General features: G+C 40.2%; 1 protein-coding gene across 1 annotated transcript in view; it reads right to left on the bottom strand.

The window, feature by feature from the left end:
- Positions 1-212: 212 nt before the first annotated feature.
- csmd3b (CUB and Sushi multiple domains 3b) overlaps positions 213-12,146 on the bottom strand; it is a 115,771-nt gene continuing 103,837 nt past the window's right edge. Inside the window, exons 59-66 of the mRNA XM_065948460.1 lie at positions 11,874-11,985; positions 11,588-11,767; positions 9,637-9,696; positions 8,351-8,509; positions 6,475-6,611; positions 5,936-6,023; positions 5,046-5,181; positions 213-4,425 (exon numbers count right to left, since the gene is read on the bottom strand). Coding sequence (XP_065804532.1) covers positions 4,266-4,425; positions 5,046-5,181; positions 5,936-6,023; positions 6,475-6,611; positions 8,351-8,509; positions 9,637-9,696; positions 11,588-11,767; positions 11,874-11,985 — 1,032 coding nt within the window. The 3' untranslated portion in view covers positions 213-4,265. The remainder of the gene's footprint in view (positions 4,426-5,045; positions 5,182-5,935; positions 6,024-6,474; positions 6,612-8,350; positions 8,510-9,636; positions 9,697-11,587; positions 11,768-11,873; positions 11,986-12,146) is intronic.

Raw genomic sequence — 12,146 nt, 5'->3', positions numbered from 1 at the left:
TTCTATATTTCATCTTTTTTTTTTCCAAATGGTGAATATTTCCAATGTCCCCGGGCAGGAACAGCTTTTAAGTCTTCCAAATCACATGGGTCTTATTGCAGTCAGTCAGTAGGAAAAGCTTGTGGCAAAATAGACTGAAGCTTAGAAAAAAATGACTTCTGATGGAGGGGGAGGGCTGGAGCATGTGTGTGTGTTTTTATGTATATGTTCAAGTGTGTGTGTGTGTGTGTGTGTGTGTGTGTGTGTGTGCATGTATATGTTGGTGACAGGGAGGGTCCCATGGTTTTTGGTAGGCACTGTGTCAGATCCATACCGAAAAAACAACAACAGCAACAACGACAGCGGCAACAATTAATCCAAACTGTGATCAGAAACAATGTCACCATAGCAATGCAATGCAGGGGTGTCGGGGCAACGATAAATAAGGAAGCTGCAGCCAACAATGCTCTTCAATTTATAATGACTTTAAATGGAGTTTTCTATGAGCTGGTTGCATTCAGTGGTTGTGGTAACCGCTGGGGGGGGGGGGGGTTCTTCAAGCAAAGTAGATGTCTTCACTTCACTGTGACACCAAGTTTAGAATCAAACTTTATATTAAAAGTCTCCAGAACAAGAGAAAGAACAGTGACTCATGCTCATTGATAGATGTCATCTTGTTAAGTGAAAACAAATGCTATGTGTATGGTGGTATACAGTGCATTGTCAGATCCAACCCTTAAAATATGGCACCATTATATACGTGTTATGGGAATGGTTTCTTACAAAAATCCTCTTCTCCTCTTCCTTTAGAAAGGCCAATAAACATGTGCAACAACAGCCCCTAGTGGCTAACAGGAGCTACAGATATGAAGAAATAGGCTTCAGCCAGGGAACATCAATCTGATATGTATGCAACAAAAAGGTAAAAGAAAAAGTTGAATCTTGATATGTTTGAATTTACTAAATTTGCAACTTGTAATCTTAATGTAATCTCCCAAATCGACAGAGCTTCAGTGTCTCTGAAAAAAAATGTAGCTTTCTCTGCCTTTAAGCTTTTTAAATGAAATGTCCTGATGCAAAAAGGTTGATTAAAATACAGTGTGCGGTACTACCAAAGGTTGTTTCCATTTCTTAAAAGACCTGTAATTACAGGCTTGTAAACTGTCTGCACCAATTTATTATTGATGCAGATTTCAGTAAAAGGGCAAATTAATTTTTAAAAGAAGCTCACAAAAACAAAATTTGTGTATCCTTCTTAGTATTGATTTTTTAAGACCAACACATCTTTGCACAGAGCCAAAGTCAAAGAGACTGAAATCCTGGAGGTGATTTAAGATCATTTAGAATTTAACAATTTAGTCTCTGAGATTTTAAGAGCAGACAAATTAGAAACACATATATTTTTGTAATAAATGAACCTATAAGAATAAAAATCAAGACTAATCCATCCCATGTACGATGAGTTCCTCATGTGTAATGAAAAAAAAAAAAACTTGAACAGACTTTTATCTTTTTTTCTGTAGGTCCTCACCTACAGACTTTATGCAGGGCAGTAATTAACATTAATTAGCCAGAGCTAGATACCGCTCTGGTCGTGTATAAACAAAATACTAGAGTTATTTTAGAACTGATATTTTTATATTTCCGAGACAACACTGACTTTATCGATATCTGAGAACTGTAGCTTAAAACCCCCAGCATCTGTTAGAAGTTTGATGTGCAAATTTTGGTGACATAACATCACTGGTTAGGTTCTGAAAACAGCGCTGTTATTCCAGCATTTAAATACTGTCTGGGACACAATGGGGACCATAATGGAGGACAGATCTGTAACAGCTCCAGTGAAGAGGAGGCAAAGAAATGGCAGACAAAACACAACCTCCAGCAATGAATAGATTAGAAATCTGCCCTCTGTGATGAATGTTTGAGACATTCACTATAAACAGCGTGATTGTTGCTGGCAAACCTAACATCTCAACAATAATGACAACTATAATACCCATGACACTCTTGATTGCCTCAGTGGGAAAGACAGTGATGGTGAGAGAAACTTTAAGTCACACAAAGAAAAGAAAAAAAAACATTTCAAAATGAACTTAAATACTTTTTGTGACCTCTGTGAACAACACATAGAAATATCTTTTATCGGTTTCATTTTTTCTAAAAACTCTCAGGTATAATCTGTCTTTCCCCTTCAGCCCCTCCCTTGTGGTAAATATATAGCACAAAAATATAGGTGGTGAATGCTCCCGAATATATATGCAATAGATTTACAGATCAGAAGATTCTGCAGCAATAACAAAGAAAGGAGATAAGCACTCACAGAGTGCAGAATCACTGTGGAGCTGTGTCCACAAATGAGGGCTACAACCCTGTTTGTCTTTCTTTTAGCTTGTCTATCACTTTGTGTGTGTGTGTGTCTGGCTTTGTGTCTGCTCGTCTATAAGCCGGTTAATCTGTGTTTAAACGTGTCTGTCTGTGGAGTGGAGACAGGGTGATGGTCTGCATCAGTCCTAAGACCCTGCTTGTCTCTCCTGAAACTGTCTATCTGCTTTTGATGGTCTTAATACCATCTGTCAGCTCTGTCTCTTCACATTTCTGTTAGTGAGTGTACCTGTCATCTCTTCTGTCTGTCACTCATCCTGTCAGCTTCCCTCTAACCTTCCATCTATCTGTCCCTGTGTCAGTCCATCTCGCAGTGGGTTAGACAGGTAGTGTTCCTGTTAAAATGTGCTTTAGTGCCAGAGCTTTCTCTGTTTCTCAAAGTCTTTTTTCTTTGGAAGTCCATCAGAGTCCTCTGTATCCGTTCGCCGTCTCTCTCATCAGAGTCCATTGAAATTCACAGGATCGGATTCCTCAAGGCCATATCCCGTCTGATCTGATTCATTATGTGGAGGAAAGGCAGACCTCTCTCAGCAGTTGATTTCAGGTTAGACAGGCTCTGATTGGCTGCGTTAGGATTTTTAAAGATCTCATCGTTTTCTCTTGATGACTCCCTCACCCTACTTCCAGTTCAGTTAGGGGTTGGCTCGGTCTCCTCTCTCATCCATTGGATGGGAGGGAGCAGTTTATCCATTTGATGAGTCCGTCTCTTCTCATCTGTCGGTGCTAGCTCCCCTTTAGACTCCTTTTATTTTGGCTCTTGCTCTAATCCCAGTTCAGTTAGGATTATAGCTCCGTCTCGAGGGCTGCCCTTATCCTTTGCTTAGGAGTTAGGCTCTGTTCAAAGCAACTTTTTGCTACTGTCAGCTAGCATTAGCATTTTTAGATCCCATTTTTAATAATAGAAAAAGACAAGAGACTAGTAGTATCATCAGCCTCTTGTTGTCATGGAGACAGAGGGTTATTCTGTCCGTTTGTAAGGGTTGTGTATTCCTTGGTTGTTTTAGGCTAATATTTAAGAGTCAGACTTGTTTACTGACTAATGACAGTGTTGTTGTTTTCTGTCAGCTTTGAAAACAGATTTTAGAACAGTTTAAAGAACAGTTTTATTTGCTTCACAGTGTCTTCTGTGACATCATTTTCATGTCACACCTTACCATCCATGTCTGTTCAGCTTCTCTCCCTCACAGAAAGGATTTGTTGAGTACAGTTTGGGGAGAAGACATGGTACAAATAATATCAAACATTTCTGTAGTGCAGTTTATCTCCATGATGTATAACCATGGCCTGAGCACTGATAATGTGCTCTCTCTCTCTCTCTCTCTCCAGGCAGGGCTTTACTCACAGAGCAGAGAGTGGCTCCTTTTCTCCAACGCTGTGTGAAATACAAAATTTGGCACTGGGTTAGGGTGACATGACAGGAAATCCGACAGGCAGGTCATGGCTTGATCGGTCCGACTCGTATCAGGGAAAGTGAGTGGGGTTAAAGTAGAGGTTGGAGTATAAAAGCAGTGTGTGGTTAAGAATCAAATCACAATATTTCTATGAGCAGCTGAGTGTTGGGGTTGGAGTTGGATCACAGCTGGCTTAGATGTACTGCTGGATGGTATCTTTTTCATTAATATAATGGCAAATCTCAATGTGAGTTTGCACATTTGGTGTTTTAGTTTAATTTGTCGATTCAAAAAAGAACAAAACACTGGCTCTAAGGTGACACTCTTCCTTCCACTTAGCAATTTTGGATTTGTGATCGGGGACTGGAGGTCTCCTGTAATCGATGTGTAGCCCGTGTTGCTGACAGTGTTGAGGTTTTAGTGGACGCGTACGGCTCCTACAGACTTGTAACCAATTGTGGTCCCATTAGAAATCTGAGTCATGAGGGTGCAAGCGAGGATAATCAATCCTCAGACCATGGTGCAGACAGTATTCAGATTGGGATCGAATCTAACCGCCTTCCCCTCCACAGCCTTGGCGTTGGTGTTGTACATGGGGTTCTCAAAGGCGGCCTGGCCGTTGTTGTTTTCGTGGACAGAGCAGCCTGTGTACTGTGTTTTTGGTGTGGTTCTAAAAAACAAAAAAAACAACAGTTAAGAAAATGTAAACACACCATTAGAGATATAAAATGGTTCTAATTGTCTTTTAATATTAACTAGGTAGCCAGCAGACAATGGTGAATGCAGTCTTGGGAGTAGAGGTGGAGTAAACAAGCTTAAAGAAGGATTAGAGAGAGCGCTGAGCTTTTAGAGAAGCCAAGCGAGATTCCAATCGGCCCCTCTAAAACTAATTCCTTCAGCAAGGTTCTTCTTTTCCGGTATTAAGAGCAGAACAGAAGTTATTTGCAACTGATAACAATGTGAACACCAGTCGCTTGTTCTTACATGACATCTCTGAAAAATTCCAATTTAACACAGTCTAAACAGAATTGTTTTGGAGCACAGTTTGAAACTGACAGTGTCTTGACTTCCTCTCAGCGCCTCAACAGTCAAACCGCTGAGGCAGGTACTGTTTTCATCACTCAGCTTCTTAACACACCAACAAGGCATTCCCTACTTTTCTTAAGACTACATTAACAAACAGATGAAGTAACAAGAAACGGACAGGTAAATGTGACTTTTTTTTAAATCGCTGGAATTGACACAGAAATACAAATAAATGGGACACCTTCAAGTTTTATTAGCACGTACCTTTGTTTGTAGAGATAGAAGCCAAAGCCAGTGAATATCAGAGCAAAGAAAGGCACCAGAATGGCGATAGCCACAGAGCTGCTGTTTGTACCAAGCTGGGGAGGCGGAGAGTTCTGACTCTCTGACATATTCAGACCTGTGGCACACATAAAAGGATTGTCATAGTCCATACACTAAAATCAGATGAGAATAAACAAGACTAATTACCCCAAGGGGTAGTTAAGTGTGTCATAACGTATCATATTTGATTCTATCCTATCGTAGAGTCTTCTTGTAATGGCTGCCCTTTATATCGTTAGCAGTTTGGTTCATATTTTATTTTAAAGATTTAGTTTTGGGCATTTTGTGCCTTTATTGTAGAGATAGGACAGTGGATAGAGGTGGAAATCAGGGAGAGAGAGAGAGAGAGGGGATTGACATGTGGGAAAGGGGCCACAGGTTGGATAGCGCCCCGATAAATACTTTATGTAAAGTAGTAAAAGCGAGACAATCCTTTTCTTTGTGTCAGATGTGCAGAATGTGAATACACTTTGTTTTCATGTGTGTGGTTATATCTCAAAAATCTATTGTCTCTAGAATAGTGCTTGTCGATTTTGAAGGACTGCTTCCGACTCTCTCTGACAGATATTACAGTCGTCTTTGGATGCAGGTTGAACAGATTCAGACAGTGTAAGATGACTTTAAGTCTGAAGAGAAGCTTTTGCTCTCTGCAAGAATTTATCCACTGCAAGGCTGACTGAGCATGAGCACTAAGGTCACTGCTGCCAGCAAAGAGAAGCTCCCTGATCACTTTCTCCATTAGTGAGCTTCTTTCAAGCAGCTCATGAGCTCTTTCCAGTTATAATTCATGGTACAAATGCAATTACATACTGAACCAAAGAGAGAATTACCTAGTCTTTGCAGTCCAAACTGGCCATAGTCTTTTCCCTGAATGAAACCCTGGAACACATAGCTAGAACCATCAGGCTCTGCTGATACCTGCAGAGGAAAAGAGAAAACAAGAAAACAGGGAAGACATGGTTTAAAGAGACTGTTTAGTGTCTGTGTGGGTTAGGGTGAACATACGTGAACAATCAAGGCAGAAACTGAATTTGGGAAGTTGTCTGAACTGAATTCAGAATTTTAAAATAAGCCTGTGGCATGTGCTGTTGCTGTATTTACAGGTAATGAGAGAGTAATAGTATGTTTTTTTCCAGCCCGATAATAATGGTACTTCATGATGTATACTGATGTCCCTTGAGAAAAGATGACCACACTATTGTGACAGTATTCGATTGCATTTTGTAGAGATGATCTAAAAAAGTCATCTTCTTAATCTAATGCTGTTTTTCCTGTACTTGTGAATTACTGCAATAAGAACCATATGACATTTAGTTCCAGCTCAGCTGAATCTTACTGGATAGATGGTTTTGTATACACTGAGACTTACAAATCCATCCATGGTCCAGGAGTCTTCAATGATCTTGGCTGGAGTGATGGCCGAGTCTTTGAGCTGGTTCCCCTGGTTCACATAGTTCACCTGGTACATCAGCAGTAAAAGCCTGGCCTCAGCAGTTTTATACACTCCTACAGAGGACAGAAGAAAGAACCGGTTTACTTTCTATCTGAGAAAAATACATAAGAATGCAATGGCTGATATGATAGTGTTTGTCATATCGCTAAGGTCCAGTTGAGAATACCAACAATAAAAAAGGAAGAAAGCTTTCCTGTAGCAGCTGATAGATATGAGAAATACTGCATTCTACTATTCTAGTCAGATACGGTTTAAACAAACATCACATGTTAGACTAAACACATCTTGTCTACACCTTAGCTCTTTATGCACTGACCTAAGTATTAAATCAACTACTTATTTAATTCTTGAAAGTAGGATAATGTGTTTATTTCCAAAAATGTGCTTAGGAATCTTGACATTTAAGAAAGACCTTGAAATGAAGTCATTCAAACATTATGCAGCTGGGTGGTGGCATTTGTGTGCCTGTGTGAGTGCTGCTTTAGCTGTTATTGATCTAAAGCGGCTCCTTTGGGCCAGGAGATGCGTGTAAGAACTCTCATAGCTGCATGGTTCTGTGATATGGGGTTTGTGCTCTCTGCAACTCCAGGAGCCAATTCTAGCTTCAACAGGATTTGTGTTTTAATAAGGTCTTAACCCCCTGCTGATACTGTTGTAGGACCCTGGGAGGTCTGTGTGTGAATATGTGTTTGTGTGATTTTGAGGGGAAATACAGTAACACCATTAAAAGTAAGCATGGCAGCTCTTGTAGAGAAATGAAATTCAGACAAAGTTAGAAAACAGCCCAGTGATTCAGAGAGGCTCAGTCAAAGTGCTGGAGGTATGAGCTGAATGCAAATCAGAACGGTTTTGTGTTTACAGGGTTCCCACTCTTTTCCAGAGATCATTTTCCAGGACATTTTCAGCGATGATCGTGCCATGCCAATATTAAGTTTAGTCTTTAACAAGGCTAATCACATCCACTGTGAAGTACCACTTCAAAGGTTAAACATTTAATATCATGTTATGGTCAATTTCTTACCCTTAACAACGCAGTATTGCATTTGAAGAGACAATGCTAGCAAAGTAAAAGGAACGTTAGCCAGTCTTCGGCCCGTGTTTGACTCATACATCATTCACTGTGCATATGAATGGTTATCTTTTCCAATCTGCAGTTTATAAACATAGCCAATTGGCATTTATCAAACGTATGAAATAATTCACTATCACTTTTGTCAGGCACAAAGTCATAATAGAACACAGTCCTGGAAGTGAGACAGCAGCTAGCAAGAAAGACCGACTAGAGAGAGAGATTCAGTGCAAGCTAGCATGTCATTAATAACGTTAACTAACTACTGTTAATGTGCTGACCTCAAACCAAGGAGAAAGTACAATTCTACCTCCATCCTTTCAATTAAATTGTAAATAAATATTCACTTTTGACACGAGGGGGAGGCGGAGCCATTACATTATCTATAGACTTCCATTCAATCTGCGTTGTGGATTATGTAACAAATAGATACTTTTATTAACGTGTGGCGGTGAAAATGTCCAACCCTGTAGGAGAGTGTTGGAATCATTTTCCAGGATAACACGTGATTTTCCAGGACATTTTACTTTTTCTCTCATTTTCCAGGTGTTTTCCAGTTTTTCCAGGACGAGTGGGAACCCTGGTTAATTTACGTTGCTACCTAATGATCCATGTACTGTTTGACAGATAGTATAACCCTAATATTGTGTGACATGTAAAGCACCATGTACTAAACACTGGACATAAATCATAAAGGGTGTAAGTATCTATGCTCCAGCATGCCTGATAGCAGCAGGTCCATGTTGCCGTTGCTAAGGGAAACGTTGACTCTTCCAGTTGTGGAGTTGAAGCTGGTGATACTCAGTGTCATAGGCTGCTTCCTCCCACGGTAATTGTAGGAACCTTTCCATATGTAGTTAGGAGCAAAGACATCATCTGGAACTACACAGAAGAAGAGGAGAGGACGCATTACCATCAAATCAAAATGAGCAGAAGAGAGGCAGAATACAACAGAGAAGATCTGAGGAAACTGAAAAGAAGAGAAAATACAACAGTGGATTAAAGCTTCAGTTAAGGAACATACTACATTAGAATTTTGGTTAAAATAACACAATTTAATCCTTGCATATCACTGGAAATTGTTAATCAAATTGTTCCTTTTAATAAATATGTGTCTGATCTGTGTCTGTGAGTTTCCTACATTTTGTTTTTTTGTAATTTAAACACACAGTGTCTTAATTCTGCCGCTACAGAGCTCTAAATAAAAATAATAACAAAAGTTGACGTTGAGGCTGCCGAAGAATCATGGAGCTGATTCTCTCTGCTACCCGCCACCACCGATGAAAACAAACTCTGAATTGGCCGAACGACGAAACGGACTTGTGGAAGACAATATGTTTACCGACGATGTATCTCAGTATAATTCACATGATGTCTTTATCACAGCAGCACATACAGCAACAGTACGGCAGCTTTCAGTAGCAGTTCCCCCTTCCTTATGTAGCGGTCTTTGACGTAACATCTGACACAGGCCATTGACGTCTGTTAAAAGGAACCCCATAGTATAAAATGTAGCCTTTCCTGTACTGTACATTCCTGTCGTAAGTTATATTCTTAGGCCATTAAATGCTGCTTCCTGCTTTGAGAGTTACAGGAACATGCATCTATAGGAAACCTTGTATGAGCTTTTATAAGATGCTGAGATATTTGGAATTACAACAGAAAAGGACAGACCACAACTGAGATCTAAAACTGGAGGACTGAACAGAAGGGAAGCTAAGAGTAAAGCAGCGGCAACATCACAGCAGTTAATTCACCTTTCTATGTGAAGTGAGAAAAATATTTTGTTATTTTGTTGGATAGCAGTCAGGAACAATGAAATCGACATGAGGAAAACAGTGTGGAGCAAACAGAGCCGAGTGTGGAGCAGCAGGGAAGAATTTATTAAACTATGATCGACAAAAACAAAAACACTGTGAAAAAAATAAAGAGATTAGATAAGTCAAGAGCAGGAAATAAATGAACGGACTGTACTAGCCTGTAATAGAATCAAATGTAATAGAACTGACCATTAAGTTTGGGGCTTGGAGTTCCTGTTGCTGGTTTCACAGGTTTTTTCTTCTCTCCGGCTACACACACACACACACACACACACACACACACACACACACACACACACACACACACACACACACACACACACACACACACACACACACACACACACACACACACACACACACACACACACACGAAAGAAACGTGGGAAAAGAGATATTAAAATACATGAGCAGAGCTGCAGGGACTCAGTATGAAAAGATATTAAAATGTTTGCCTCTTGTTAAACTTACAGAGCCATCATCTCAAATCCCCAGAAACCCGCCTTATGCAGGAGAAAGGACTTTATATTACCAAATTAGCATGCAGTGTTGGTGACTATTAGTCACACACGCGAATAGTGAGTGACAAGTGTGCAGAAAAAGGTCCCTCCAAATAAACCTCTCTAATGGTTATTTGTAGGCCGTGCAATGCAAATAGAGTTCCTGACCGATAATTGTAGTGCATATTAGATCCTTTTAAAAGTGGCCTTAAGGCACTCTGGGTTTGGCCATTCAGAGCAGCCTCTTATCGTCACTTCAAGATGCAGCCATTGTTGCCAACAAGGAGAGGCAAGCAAAGACAGAGGGCTTTTTGTCCTAGAATCTCAAATTGGATCAGAGAGTGCTCCAATTTAAAAAGGCCACCTCAGGGTTAGAGGGGGCCAGCCTTAGTGGAATCATGTCTAGGTTGGAGCTCACTGTCTCGCCACCCCCCATGTGCTAAGGTTGATCCAAAACTCTAGCATCTACATTTCTTTTTGAGTTATTTATCAAAAAATAAACACATTGTTATAACAGCCACACTTCACAGTTTACAAAAGTATTGAGGGAAGTGATTTAATCAAAAAGGCTGCAGAACAACCACCAAATGAACTTGGTGGTGAGATTGGTTTGTTTCAAAGCTCTGGAAGGCACTTTCAATCCCAACTTTTAAACAAACTCTGATAAGAAATGCTTAAAGTGCTCAGAAAAGTGGAAACTTGAACATCTGTAATTCCATGGCAGCTGGGCAAACTCAGTCTACTGAAGAAGATTGCTTGAAGCAATTTAAAGCTTCACAACATCTCCTACAGACTATATAGTGGGATTGTTTTGATGTAGTTTAAGGACTTTGTACTGGTGAGTTTTCTATGGTCGTATACATTAGGTCACCTTAAAGCTCAACATCGGACATACTGTATATAGATCGAGAAGACACTGGAGTGGGAAAATTAAATAAACTGTGGCCTTAGAATTAGTCCATGTCTGACTGATCTCTATTAACACACACATCATCATCCAAACTGTGTTTATATTTACAAAAAGCAAAAGTCTCATTCGAGATATAACTCAGTTTAAGGAGATGTAAGCTGTCTGTGTGTACTGTGTACACATTTTGGTAACTTGGAGATCAGAGAGAATCTTCACTGGACCCATACTCATCCCTGAAACATCCACTGTTTGAAGAATGCTTTACTTTTAAGTTTGTTATATCCAACAGACACCTGCTAGGGTTCAAAAGATCACAGTAAAGCTCAACGCAATCATTCTGTCAATGTGAGCTGCAGTAAAGTTGATGGGGGGAATGAGAAATGGACCCATGAGATGTGATCAATTCATAACCTGGCCTGAAAGGGTCTGACCGGGTTCATTTAATGAAGGATGAAAGACCACAATGGGATATTGTGTTATCTCTTTTTTTTTTACAGTGCTGCCAGAAGATTGACCAGCCTGTGCGGATATCTCGTCTGATTCAAGATGGCCAGATTGCTCCGACATCTTTACTGACACAGTGACTTTGAGCAAGGCATGTTCAAATCTGCCACCTGTTTGCTTATCTCTATTTGTAATACTTAATTGTTTTAGGTAAAACATTCGATCAAATGCAATAAAAACTTTAAATAGAAAGAGATGGTATTCATAGAAATATATATTTTTTAACCTCGACATATAGGCATTTTTCCAGTCCAAGTCCCGTCACTCTTGCAGACTCTGTGTTCAGAACCCCCTGCCAGGAAGTAGCCATGCTGACAGCTGTACACCAAGGTGTAGCCAAATCCAGGCAGATCCATCCCCACCACGTCCACATGGAGCGGGCTCTCGGGCTGCTTACAGGCATGGGCTGGATGGAGGAGAAGAAATGTACCGGTATACACTGGAATTAGAGTCTGACAGGAAGAAAGCATAGCTTGCTGATACGTTAAGATGATAGGATGAATGTTTCCTACGTATGCACTCAGGTTGTGTTCCACTCCATGTCAGATCAGGCTGGCAGGTTCTAGAGGAGGAGCCCTGAATCAAATGGCCAGGCTGGCACTGAAATGACACCACGTTCCCCACCTGTAGAGAGAGGGAGAGAGAGAGAGAGAGGGGGAAAGAGAGAGAATTAAAAAGCCACCAACACAAATATTATGTCTAAACAGTTTCTGAATACCTTCAGTATTTCACAGTAAAGGAATGTTACATACATATGCAACGTAAATTTGAATCTGTCTTTTGTT

The sequence above is a fragment of the Labrus bergylta genome, chromosome 19, assembly GCF_963930695.1.
Source record: "Labrus bergylta chromosome 19, fLabBer1.1, whole genome shotgun sequence".
NCBI lineage: Eukaryota > Metazoa > Chordata > Actinopteri > Labriformes > Labridae > Labrus > Labrus bergylta.
This window is presented reverse-complemented; position numbering and strand designations above follow the sequence as displayed.